This window comes from Bombus flavifrons, unplaced genomic scaffold (genome assembly GCF_040668555.2).
Source record: "Bombus flavifrons isolate JBK064 unplaced genomic scaffold, iyBomFlav1_principal scaffold0309, whole genome shotgun sequence".
NCBI classification, from domain to species: Eukaryota; Metazoa; Arthropoda; class Insecta; order Hymenoptera; family Apidae; genus Bombus; species Bombus flavifrons.
The window spans coordinates 6393-20486 of NW_027185053.1; the positions used below are offsets into that span (position 1 = coordinate 6393).

At 44.7% G+C, this 14094-nt stretch overlaps 1 protein-coding gene across 1 annotated transcript; it reads left to right on the forward strand.

Annotated features, from left to right (window-relative positions):
- Positions 1–1672: 1672 nt before the first annotated feature.
- Positions 1673–5668, forward strand: LOC138189552 (uncharacterized). The gene is made up of 2 exons (XM_069131562.1): positions 1673–2789; positions 3288–5668. The coding sequence occupies exons 1-2, from the start codon at positions 1673–1675 to the stop codon at positions 5666–5668; spliced, it is 3498 nt and encodes a 1165-aa protein (XP_068987663.1).
- Positions 5669–14094: the final 8426 nt, after the last annotated feature.

The following is a 14094-nucleotide window of genomic DNA, read 5'->3' on the forward strand; positions in this document are numbered from 1 at the left end:
TACTAATAAAGTCAACTAGTAAACCAAATAAACAGGTAAAATCCAGAAATTAAAATAATTCCATACCATATAATAGTAAAAGGGAATAACTAAAACTACAGGAAAACACGCTTTAATCAATCAACAGGAAAAAGAGAAATTTACAACTAATTAACAAACTGAATGAACCAGAAACCTACCTGATGGACGCAAAATAAAAATAACAACGTACAGCATCATAACGAAGGAAAATAATTGGAAAAAGGAACAAGAATACATGTTATATTTTATTAATAAAGTACAAGACATAAATGGATAAATAAAGTAACTAAATCTGTTAACAAATCAAGTGTATAGGAATAGTTAACATTTTAATAATAAAAAAAAATATATATGTATATTACTATTACATTACAAATATGAGATCAATTTTCTAAAACAACAGGAAGACACTCTTTAATCAATCAAGAAGGAAAAAGAGTAATTTATAATTAATTAATAAACTGAATGAACCAGGCACTCACCTGATGGACTTAAAATAAAAATAACAACGTACGACATCATAATGAAGAAAATAATTGGAAAAAGGGACAAGAATACATATTGTTACTTCGCCTAAAACATCGGCGCTGCAGCTCTCGCGACCGGGCAGCCGACGGCCTACGTAACGTCATTTCGACCCTCAATAAACCTAAGGACCCACCATAACTGTTTCTTTGTATTGTGTCAACATGGGTCTTCAGGCGATCCGTTATCTTGAAAGATTTCGTAAGGCTAAAAATATTTTCGACGCACATCTGGTTTTTAGAGAGGTCCTTGGGTTTATTAGGCGCAATTAAAAACACGGTGAAAGCGGGTACGCACCCATTAGGAAAAACTGAATAGCTATCTATTAAAACAGGCTGGGTTTACCCATATACAAGGTCATTCATGAACCACGTCGGTAGGAGGCTTCCGACTCATTCCTTCAGGTATCAGCATGGGTCACAACCAATCGACATCGCGGATCGTTGCCCTCACTTTTCCTGACGAACAGCGTGAATAACGAATCCGGGTTCTTCATGCAAAGGGCACACCCATACCGAGCTTTCTTCCGTGCTAACCTAAGGGCGACGAGTAGTAAGAAAAACAACGTCGAAGTCTAGCATCTAACTCTCCCGTCCACTAACATACGAAATTCGACTGTACGAACCTTGCTCTACTATTCATATCTATCTCATCTTCGTGCGACAAGCTGTTATCGACGATTTGTATCTACTCAACAGTGTAGTCTAAGTGTTGGAAATATATATTTTATAATTCTGTGAATCACAGTGTTATATAAACTTAATCACCCCTATTATCCTAACGGAAATCAGGGGATCGATCAACTCGTGGTGTCGATTAGTATAATCGTAACGGGAATTTACGACTCCCGTTGACGTCTCTCCCCGCGATTGGTCAAAATTACATGGTCCTTCTAGCCGGATTTCGCGCCATTAAAAAAGTGCACTGACCAGTGACTATACAGTGTCACGTGAAATCCACATTCCAACGACTTAGGCAACTAACCAAAGGAGCTGTCCTCGGAAAGGAATTCCTTCCTCGCTCAGCACACACGCGAGCCCACACCGCACTGTAACGAGTAGCTACCGATTCCTAGATCAACGTCCATTTGATTAAGGTAAACTCGTTCCTGCCATTAAACTCAAATATGGCTCAAGCTGAACCGATCAGCACGTTGCGGCGTAGACGAAGTGCCTTAGTTAGCCGATTTGCAACCACGAAGCGTCAACTCGAGGAATATGAAGAGTCTGGACGGGTAGACAAAAACTACCTAACATCTTGCCGTAATTCGTTCGACGAAAATTGGCGAAAAATCGAGGAATTAGAAGCACTAGATGAGGGGGAAATCGCTCGTGCAGATTCTTTATTGCGAGAGCATCATAAGATTGACGCACAGATCATGGACCTCTTCGACCGACTACCATCAACAACCCCTTCGCCAACAAAGACCCGCGATCCATGCGTGAAACCTGAGACGACACCCATCACTTTGCCAGAGGTCCGTTTGCCTCAATTCGACGGTGCCCTCGAGAACTGGACCTATTTCTACGACACGTTCTCATCCACAGTGGATCGCAATGAGAACTTAACAAACGTCCAAAAGTTCCAACATCTACGCTCCTCTATAACTGGACGGGCCGCACGGGGCATACAATCCTTAGAACTCACACAGGCCAACTATCCCATCGCGCTCAACACACTGAAGGAGAAATTTAATTGTGCCCTCCGGATCTGTATGCGTCATTGGGAATTACTGCGCAGTTATCCCGAAATAAAAAGGGAAACTCCAGAAGCCATTGAGGACTTACTGGAAACCGTCAGCGTAAGTTTGAAAGCGCTCGAAAAGTTAGGACAGCCTGTAACATCAGATGTAGTGATTATCGAGTTGCTTGCGTCGAAATTACCTTCGTCCAGCATGCGTAAATGGCAGCGCATGTTGCCAAACCAAGACGTGCCTTCCTATCAACATCTGATGGACTTTCTGAAAACACGGGCAAACGGTAATCAGCTCCTTTCTAAATCAAAGGAAACTAAAAGATCAACCCACAAACAACATCGTCATCGACAAAACATACCGCGTGGCCGAACCTTTGCCACAACCAGCAAGACATTAGTGTGCCCGACCTGCAGCGGACCCCACGTACTCAGATATTGTAAGATCTTCAAAGCCAAATCGGCTGTAGAACGCTTTCAAATCGTAAAAGGGGCAGCGTTATGTATAAACTGCCTAGGCAGCGGACATTCGCTGACACAGTGTACAGCGGGTTCGTGTCATATCTGCGGGCAACGACACAACACCTACCTACACCGAAAGCAAACGCAGATCATTTCACGTTCGTCGAGTAGTCAGTCATCTAGCGGTCGGTCGTCCAGCAATCGGTCGTCAAGCAGTCGGTCGTCTAGCGGTCGGTCATCGAGCGGTCGGTCATCGGGCAGTCGTTCATCGAGCGGTCGGTCGCCGGGCAGTCGTTCATCGCACAAACGATCTTCTAAGAGACAATCCCCACCTGGATCATCGGAATCACGTTCGTATCACAAGTCGAGACGGACAACCGAATCTTCCCGTAAGCATACATATTCGGCTCCTAAAGACTCGAAAGTTCCTGAGTCAAGCTCCCCACGGTCCAAGGGCACCGCCATACACACCTTGTCCAAGTCCCAACCAGAGCTAAACTGACTAGCTAAACAAACTACAAAAAGGTGGACCGAATTGGAAAATACATCTCCAAACGGCATACTACATCATGATCTACTGGTCACAGCACAGATCGATGTGCTAGACAAAAGAGCCTCACCAATCCGAGCCAGAACCTTGCTCGGATCTAGTATGAATTTCATGACTGAGAAATTCGCAAAATCCCTCGGTATGAAACGAAGGAGATGTTCGGTCCCAATCGGCACCCTCGATGACTTGACTACAATTGCCAAGAGCCAGATCACGGCCACCATTGTTTCTATGTATGGCAAATATGAACGTATAGTAACGTTCTTAATAATCCCGACAATATTGGCAGTCGTTCCAGATCAACCAATCGATAGGTCTGTCATCCAGCTACCCAAAAATCTAAGATTAGCCGACCCAGCATTTCATCGACCAGGCCCGATCGACATATTATTAAGTTCGGGACCAACCTTATCATCCTTTTGTGTCGGGCAGATCAAAATATCCCAATCCACCGATACGGAGTTGTGTTTGCAAAAGACTCGATTCGGTTGGGTTATCGGACGGAGCCCGCCAGCTCACTCGGGTATCCACTCCTTTCACGTCACCACCACCAACATACAAGCGGATCTCGCACGTTTTTGGGAAATCGACGAGGGACCACCTACCACGCATTTCTCAGAGGCGGAATTACAATGTGAGGAGCATTTTCGCAACAATGTCCAACGCAACAAGGAAGGGCGATACGTCGTCGCCCTGCCATTCAACGAGAAGCTTCCGACGCTGGGGACGTCAAGGTCCGTTGCCATGAGTAGACTCGCCTCACTCCATCGCCGATTCCAACGCGACAAGCAATTCGAAGCCGCGTATAGTGCGGTGATCCAAGAGTATCTAGACTTGGGTCACATGACGAAGATCACGCCTGACCTTCCCACAACCAACGGTTATTATTTGCCTCATCACGGCGTGATAAAGGAATCGAGTGATACTACGAAACTCCGAGTTGTTTTCGACGGATCAGCAATCAGCACTACCGGAGTATCCCTCAACGACATTCTACATACAGGACCTAAATTACAGGAAAATCTAATTGAAATTCTATTGAGATTCCGGTCGCATCAATATGTTCTAACGGGTGACATTGAGAAGATGTATCGACAAATCCTCGTACGCCCAGAAGATCGTAAATATCAACTGATTCTATGGCGTAATTCCAACGGGGAGGTCGATACCTATCAACTTAACACCGTGACGTTCGGACTATCAGCTGCCCCATACTTGGCCCTCCGATGCCTCAAACAATTAGCAGATGACGAAGGACATCGATTCCTGCGAGCAGCAGCGGTTGTGCAGCGCGATTTTTATGTCGACGACGCCCTCACCGGAGCCGACACAAAGGAAGAATTACTATCGGTAAGACACGAACTCACAGACCTTCTCAGATCGGCCGGCTTACACATCCGGGAATGGGCATCCAATGACAAGGACATATTGCGAGGACTAACAGAAAGAGATACCAATAGAAGGCTACAATTGGTCGAGTCACAGACGTTGAAAACTTTAGGCATCTATTGGGATTCTCAGGAAGACGCAATCCTTTACTCAGTTGAACCCACAGCGACCATCACTAGTGTGACTAAACGATCAATGAGTTCGGTGATAGCCCGAATTTATGATCCACTTGGTTTGCTCGCGCCAGTGATTGTCAAAGCAAAAATATTGCTTCAACGCGTCTGGGCATTAAAAATTGATTGGGATGAATCTCTACCAGCAGAGTTGCATACTGAATGGGATCGATATCATATTCAACTACCCTTGCTTAATGATATTCGGTTCCCTCGTAAAACCATAATCAAGGCAGCTAATCATATAGAGCTGCACGGTTTCTGCGACGCCAGTGAAAAGGCATACGGAGCATGTGTCTATCTACGCAGCACCAATCCGGAGGGACACACACAAACTCAGATACTCACTGCTCGATCTAAGGTCGCGCCACTGAAATCGTTGACAATCCCACGACTCGAGTTAAGCGGAGCATTACTCCTCGCCTCACTTATGTCCTTGATAAAGAAGTCCCTCACTATAAATGTTTCTCGCACTGTGTATTGGACGGATTCTACTATAGTGCTTCAGTGGATCAAGTCCTCGCCACACACGTTGAAAACCTTCGTGGCGAACCGCGTAGCCGAGATCCAGACGAAAACAAACATCGACGATTGGCGTCATGTGCCCACCAACGACAATCCAGCAGATCTCATCTCCCGCGGGCAGACTCCCAAGGAATTTCTGCGCCCGACCATCTGGAAAAACGGACCCGAATGGCTCAAACAACAAGAGGAAAAATGGCCGATCTGGATCCCCACGCCGCTGGGAGAACTCCCAGAACAAAAGAAGACGATATGTCTAACAACGAGTACCATTGATAATACACTCCTCCATAGATATTCGTCCTGGACAAGACTAATAAGAGTAGTCACTTGAAATCTTCGATGGAGATATAAACAGAACCGATCCTCCCATCTAACAACAGACGAATTAACCACCGCACACAATAAATTGATAAAGATAATCCAATCCCGACACTTCGCTGCGGAAATTCGGACACTGCAGAAAGATCGAAGCAAGGACGTTGGAGGAAAACTACAGCCACTAAATCCATTCCTCGACGAAGAGGGGATACTATGCGTCGGAGGACGACTAACCAACTCCGCTATCCCATTCAGGCAAAAGCATCCAATTATTTTGCCGAAATCGACAATAACCGAAATCATTATAAACGAAGAACATCGAAACAACCACCACACAGGGACACAAGCTACACTATACGCCGTGAGACTACGCTATTGGCCGATCGACGGCCGTAGCCAAGTGTGGCGCACTATCAAAAGGTGCGTCCGTTGCTGCAGAGCTAATCCTCCACCAGTAGAGTACTTGATGGGAGATTTACCAGAGGCGCGTATTACCGAATCTCGCCCGTTTACGAACGTTGGAATCGACTACTGCGGTCCGCTCTATATCAAAGAGAGAAGGAATCGCAACCGCAGTAAAGTCAAGGTATACGCTGCCATATACGTATACGTCTGTCTGGCAACAAAAGCTGTCCACATCGAGTTAGTCAGCGATCTAACTACCGACGCATTCCTGGCCGCTCTACGCCGATTCATCTCCCGACGAGGATACTGCGCAACCATCCTAACCGACAATGGCACCAATTTCGTCGGAGCTAATCGGGAATTGCAAGAACTCCGAATCCTATTGCAGTCCGACGACCACAAGTAAAAGGTGCAGAATTTTCTCGCCGACCGACAGATACAATAGCGTTTCAACCCCCCAAACTCACCACATTTTGGCGGTTTATGGGAAGCCGCCGTGAAATCGTTCAAACGTCATCTCATCCGCGTCGTCGGCACGGAGCTCTTGACCTTTGAGCACCTTAACACCTTTGTGATTGAGATTGAAGCAATTCTCAATTCACGCCCACTGACTCCCATCTCATCCGATCCGAAAGATCCTCCTGTCCTCACTCCCGGTCACTTTCTAATCGGTGATACATTAACGAGTTTACGGGAGCGTGATTTCAGGACAGTTCCATCAGGCCGGTTATCTAGTTGGCAGCGCATCCACCAGATCAAGCAGTACTTCTGGAGCGGACGGAATCGAGAGTACCTCAATGAGCTGACCCGCCGCAACAAATGGGACAAGGGAAAACATGACATCCGTGAAGGCACCGTAGTAATCCTCAGGGAGGATAACGTACCATCTATGCAGTGGCCTTTGGGCCGCGTAATCAAGGTCCATCCAGGAGTCGACGGAATCATACGGACCGCTACCGTGCAAACGGCAACGAGTATCCTGGACCGTGGTGTCAAAAGATTGGTCCCCTTACCCATTCAACCAGAAACAGAAGAATCCGAATACCCACCCAGAGCGAAGGAAATGGACAAACGACGCACCTGACTCCACAGCCAGAATTTGATGGGTGCCCTCTCAACGGGGGGAGGCGCTGCAGCTCCGATGTTTTAGGCGACGTAACACATATTATACTTTATTAACAAAATACAAGAAGTAGACTGATAAATAAAACAACTAAACCTGCCAACAAACCAAGTGATTAAGAATAGTTAATATTTTAATAACAAAAAAAAAGAAACCATTATTACATCACAAGTCATATATGTATATATGAGATAAATATTATAAAAAAAAAAGAAAAATAAAAAAAAAGTATATATATATATATTATTCTTAAAATGCCCAGAAAATATATATATGTGTGTTTTACATTACTTAAATCAATATTAAAATATATAATATTAAAATTAGCTAACACATCAATGAATCCAGCGAAACATAACCTACGCCACAAAACATCTATGTACATTGCAAATTAAACCTACTAATTTAAATGAGTAAATATGACACTATAATATTAAAAATAATTAACACGTAGGCTAATTTAAAGCATCACGTTGTGAAATAATATATATACATATATATATATGTCGGAGATGAAAGGAAAGCCGAAGCCGTTCCTTGGAAACTTTGGGAACATCTTCTAGTAGTCTAGCCTGAAATTTATCATAGCTGCAATTGTTAGAGATTTGTGATATCAAGATTGGGTTCGAGGCGACAGTTGGTCGCCGAACGTAGCCACGGTCACGGGATGTATTCAGGCAGAAACTGCCTAGCAACGGCGTTTGGAATTTTCTCGATGCTTCCAACGAGCCTGCCTAACAACGGAGTTTGGAACTTTCTCGATGCTTCCAACGAGTCTGCCTAACAACGACGTTTGGAACCTTCTCGATGCTTCCAAACGGGTATAGAAAAACAAAATGCAATCGTACAGCGAGAATGATCTCGACGAGGCTGGCATTCGTCTTGTGACTGCTTTAGAGAGTGACACGTCGTGTTTCTGTGCTTAAGATCAGTCTACGCTTAGTAAGGAGTCATCCCGTTGATCGTGGATTCGTTTGAACTCAAATTATTGTTTATAACGATTATTAACTTATTGTTTGTAAACCATATTATTCATTGAACTTACTATCCGTTGAACGTAATTATTCATTAGCTTTATTATCTGTTAGACTTACTAACCGTTCAACTTATTATCCACTAACTTTATTATTTGCTTAATTTATTATTCGTTCAATATATTTTCCGCTAACTTCATTATTTGTTAAATTTATTATTCTCTAGACTTATTATTTGTTAATCTTTGTAATAGACTTGTGTATACGTGAAAATATAATCTTAGTTGTGTTAAACAATGGATAACTCACGTGAAGAATTGTCACGCGCCCAAAATTCCAATCTCACCCCGACATCAGAAGTGGGATCAGTGCCGACTATGACAATACAAGAACATATGGCCATCATGCGCGAGTTAATTCAGACGCTGGCGCCGAAGTCAAGTGCGGAACCTAAAAACATCGTGCTACCACGTTTTAACCCCGCGATCGCGGGCGCCGATCCGGCCGCATGGTGCTCGACTGTGGACCTGCTTATGAAGGGTAATCCTCTGCAAGACAGTGCACTAGTTTCTGTTTTAAATAGTGCTCTAGAGGGTCGTGCAGCGCATTGGCTCACGCAGATAGTGACCGGCGAAGGGCTTACCTGGCCAACGTTTAGGGAACTTTTCATTACACGTTTTGGTAGCAAAGATACGGCAACCTCGACGCTAATGAAGACACTCAGGGAACCACCACAAGAGGACGAAAACATGGCTGCGTACGCCATCCGTCTCCGTTCCCTCCTGGAGACGAAGTGGCAAAATGCCACTATGGCTGAAGTAATCAACGCTGTCGTTCTTTGTCACCTGAGCTCACGGGATCAGCGCATCGAAGAGATAGCAGCTATGAAGGATATCAAGACCAAGGACCAATTTTTAGACGAAATGAGAGCTACTGCTTTCGCGAAGAGGCCCGTATTTTCGACGAGCGACACCTCCACGGGCCCTGAAGCCAAAAGACACAAGCCGTCGGCCCACCACGTGAAGTGCCTCTACTGTGGTAAACACGGACACAGAATAGCGGAGTGCCGCAGTAGGATGCAGAAAGAGCAGCGAGGTAATACACAACGCCCGGAAGGAAGACGACCGGCAACATCGCCCCAGGTGGTTTGCTTCAAGTGTAAGGCGGAGGGCCATATCGCACCTGATTGTCCGTTACTGCAGCACAAGAAAACCGGCTCCAAGAACGAACGACGAGTCGACTCCTGCATGGTGGAGTCTCCAGCTGGTAGTTTAAGTCATCTGGGTGAGTCGTACCCATTTTGTTTCGATTCCGGAGCTGAATGCTCGTTAATTAAAGAATCTATATCTTCGAAATTTTCTGGCAAACGAACGACTGATGTAGTAGTAATGCGAGGTATAGGAAATACTTGTGTTAACAGTACACTTCAGATCTTGTCCACTGTATGTATTAACGGTTTTACACTGGAGATAACTTTTCATGTCCTTGCTGATAGCTACTTAAAATATGGTATCATGATTGGTCGTGAAATTTTGAGCCAAGGTTTTGACGTGAATATTACACGAAATAGCGTCGATATTTGCAAGACAAAAATGGTTAACGCCTGTAGCAAAGTCGTGGAAAATGCGGTCAACATTAACGAGATCAACACTGATGTAGTTGGTAACGACAAAGATCGATTGATCTCTGTTCTTGAAAAATTCAAAGAGTCATTTATTACGGGTTTTCCGCGGACGCGTGTGAGTACGGGCCAGTTAGAAATTCGGTTGATTGACCCTAATGTCACCGTACAGAGAAGTCCTTACAGACTTAGCGGGGAAGAGGGGAGAATAGTGCGCGAGCGGATAAGTGAACTGATTAGGGCAAAAATTGTAAAACCTAGTAATTCGCCGTTCGCGAGCCCCATGTTACTCGTGAAGAAGAAGGACGGATCGGACAGATTGTGTGTAGATTTCCGGGCGCTAAATAAAAACACGGTCGCGGATCGGTATCCCTTACCCCTTATTGCTGATCAAATCGTGAGATTGCAGAGTGCGAGATACTTCATTAGCTTGGATATGGCCAGTGGATTTCATCAGATCCCTATTCACCCTAACTCCACTGAATATACAGCGTTCGTCACCCCCAACGGTCAGTACGAATATGTAACGATGCCGTTTGGGTTGAAAAATGCACCAGCCGTTTTCCAAAGAGCCATTTTCAAAGCCTTAGGCGACCTTGCTTATTCATACGTCGTAGTTTACCTGGATGACGTCTTAATTATCGCTGACTCGGTAGATCAAGCCCTAGAACGATTGGACATCGTATTAGATACCCTTGTAAAAGCCGGATTCTCTTTTAACGTTTCAAAATGTTCTTTTCTAACGACCTCGGTACTCTATTTGGGTTATGTAATTTGTAACGGAGAAGTTCGCCCCAACCCGGGAAAAATACACGCCTTAAGCTCTTTACCCGCACCGACGACCGTTACACAGCTTCGGCAGTTCATCGGTCTAGCTTCTTATTTTCGAAAATTCGTTCCAAAATTCTCACAAGTAATGAAACCTTTGTATGCACTCACTTCCGGTAACAAGAACATAAATTGGACGGATAAACATGAAAAGATAAGGCAAAAAATAATTTCTATTCTGACCGATGAACCGGTGCTAATGATATTTGATCCCAATTACCCAATAGAGCTACACACCGACGCTAGTTCAGAAGGCTACGGGGCTATCCTAATGCAGAAGGTCGAAGGTAAAAATAGAGTAGTAGAGTATTACAGCAAAAAGACTAGCCCAACGGAATCTAGATATCATTCCTACGAATTAGAAACGTTAGCAGTCGTAAACGCCGTCAAGCATTTTCGCCACTATCTACACGGGCGAGAATTCCTTGTCGTTACTGATTGCAATTCCTTGAAGGCATCCAGCAATAAGGTGCATTTAAATGACAGGATTTACAGGTGGTGGGCTTACCTACAAACTTTTACCTTTGACATTATGTATCGGGAAGGCAGACGAATGGCTCACGTCGATTTTTTTTCGCGGAACCCCGTAGACTCGGATCACCGTACGATCGTCAAAATTGCCGAAAAAGAAATCAATCTGGCCGAAATTTCCGAAGATTGGCTCTTGGCGGAGCAACGTCGCGATCCTCAAATTATGGAAATCGTCGATAAGTTGCGGAACGACGAGCTTGCGGACGACGTTGCGAACACGTACGAATTACGATCCGGCACCCTGTATCGTAAGATACAAAGGAGAGGCAGAACTCTCTGCTTGCCCATTGTCCAAAGAGGCTTTAGGTGGTCCGTGATCAACCATGTGCACCAGTCAATTATGCACTTAGGATGGGATAAAACGCTCGAGAAACTGTACGAGTATTATTGGTTCGAGGGAATGGCGAAATACGTTCGCAAATTCGTCGAGAACTGTCATGCTTGTCGAGTTTCAAAGGCTAGTTCAGGCAAAACACAAGCCGAACTACATCCCATACCTAAGACCAGCATACCTTGGCACACGGTTCACATGGATATCACGGGAAAACTAAGTGGTAAAAGCGACTCGAAGGAATATGTCGTTGTGCTGGTCGACGCCTTCACCAAGTTCGTATATTTGCACCATACCCGTAAGATAGACTCCCTAAATACCATTAAAGCGCTTAAGTCCGCTATATTTTTATTCGGTAACCCCTGCCGGGTAAAAGCGGACCAGGGGAGATGCTTTACGGGTAAAGATTTCCAAAGTTTCTGTCAAGATAGGCACATTAAACTCCACTTAATAGCAACCGGTGCTAGTAGGGCCAATGGACAGGTAGAGCGTACTATGAGCACCCTAAAAAATATGTTTTCGACGGTAGAAACGACCGGGCGAACGTGGCAAGACGCGATTGGCGAGATACAGTTAGCCTTGAATTGCACCACCAATCGTGTAACTAAGTCAAGTCCTCTGGAGTTATTAATTGGCAAGGCAGCAAGGACCTACGGTTTAACGTTGTCTGATAGTGTCGAGGAAAAGGAAGTAGACATCTCCAGTGTAAGACAACAGGCGATACGGAACATGGAGACTTGCGCTAGCTATGATAAAGACAGGTTCGACAAAACGAAAGCCAAGATAGTTAGGTTTAACCTTGGTGACTTTGTGTTACGAAAAAATGAGGAAAGGAACCAAACGAAGTTGGACCCGAAATTCAGGGGTCCATTCGTGATAGCAGAGATTTTGGAAGGGGACCGATATACATTAAAGACCTTAGACGGTAAACGGACATACAAGGACAGACATGACAAACTAAGAAAAATGCCAAATAGTTGCGTTCCTGATGAGTTGGACGTCTGCGACGATGACAGCGATGGTGATAATAACGATGCGAGTACACGGACCTCAGAGGATCATTAATACCACGTCGTGGTCGTACACCCAGTGTGGTGCTGTGCGCGTTCGTAATACGTCCACTGTGACCCTCTGCGCCTTAGTAATACACCCAGTGTGGTGCTGTGCGCGTTCGTAATACGTCCAGTGAGATGCTCTGAGCGTTCGTAATACGTCCACTGTGACCCTCTGCGCCTTAGTAATACACCCAGTGTGGTGCTGTGCGCGTTCGTAATACGTCCAGTGAGATGCTCTGCGCGTTCGTAATACGTCCACTGTGACTCTCTGCGCGTTCGTAATACGTCCACTGCGACCCTCTGCGCTTTAGTAATACACCCAGTGTGGTGCTCTGCGCGTTCGTAATACGTCCAGTGAGATGTTCTGCGCTTTTGTAATATGTCCAGTGAGATGTTCTGCGCTTTCGTAGTACGCCCAATGTGGTAACACGATCCAACAATCTGAGATTCACCCGTGTGCGGAATCGAAAATGATCCGTCGTGTCGTTGCGGTCTGACTGGTGACTCACAGAATGCAACTAGCACTTCGAAATACAAACTATGACACTACCAATTTGAGTTCTCTTTCATTTCTTTGTTTGTTAAACCTTCGAACGGAATCTTGCTGTCAAACTGGACCTTTGACTTATTTGGAACATTTAACTGAATGGTAGATAATATTAGTTACAACGAGTCTAATGTTAAAAAAAAAAAAAACTCTGTATTTTAGCTACACACGAGGACGTGTGACAGTCAGAATGGCCGTGTCGGAGATGAAAGGAAAGCCGAAGCCGTTCCTTGGAAACTTTGGGAACATCTTCTAGTAGTCTAGCCTGGATTTTATCATAGCTGTAATTGTTCGAGATTTGTGATATCAAGATTGGGTTCGAGGCGACAATTGGTCGCCGAACGTAGCCACGGTCACGGGATGGATGTTTTATCTAACGGAGGTCTGGAGTGGTTGTATGTGTTCTCCGAGAAATGTGGTTGTGGCGGCATGCGACCTCGAGAGCGGGCCTAGCCACGTGTGATGTTGCCTCGGAGGTGCCGATGCAATGGGACATACATTGTATTAGTAATCAAAACTCCAGGCAGAAACTGCCTAGCAACGGCGTTTGGAACTTTCTCGATGCTTCCAACGAGTGTGCCTAGCAACGGCGTTTGGAACCTTCTCGATGCTTCCAAACGGGTATAGAAAACAAAATGCAATCGTACAGGGAGAAAAATCTCCACGAGACTGGCATTCGTCTTGTGACTGCTTTAGAGAGTGACACGTCGTGTTTCTGTGCTTAAGATCAGTCTACGCTTAGTAAGGAGTCATCCCGTTGATCGTGGATTCGTTTGAACTCAAATTATTGTTTATAACGATTATTAACTTATTGTTTGTAAACCATATTATTCATTGAACTTACTATCCGTTAAACGTAATTATTCATTAGCTTTATTATCTGTTAGACTTACTAACCGTTCAACTTATTATCCACTAACTTTATTATTTGCTTAATTTATTATTCGTTCAATATATTTTCCGCTAACTTCATTATTTGTTAAGTTTATTATTCTCTAGACTTATTATTTGTTAATCTTTGTAA

Coding starts and splice junctions, on each gene's coding strand:
- LOC138189552 (XM_069131562.1), top strand. CDS start 1,673: ATGGCTCAAGCTGAACCGATCAGCACGTTGCGGCGTAGACGAAGTGCC. Junction 2,790..3,287: donor GCTGACACAGTGTACAGCGG/GTTCGTGTCATA, acceptor TACTGGTCACAG/CACAGATCGATGTGCTAGAC.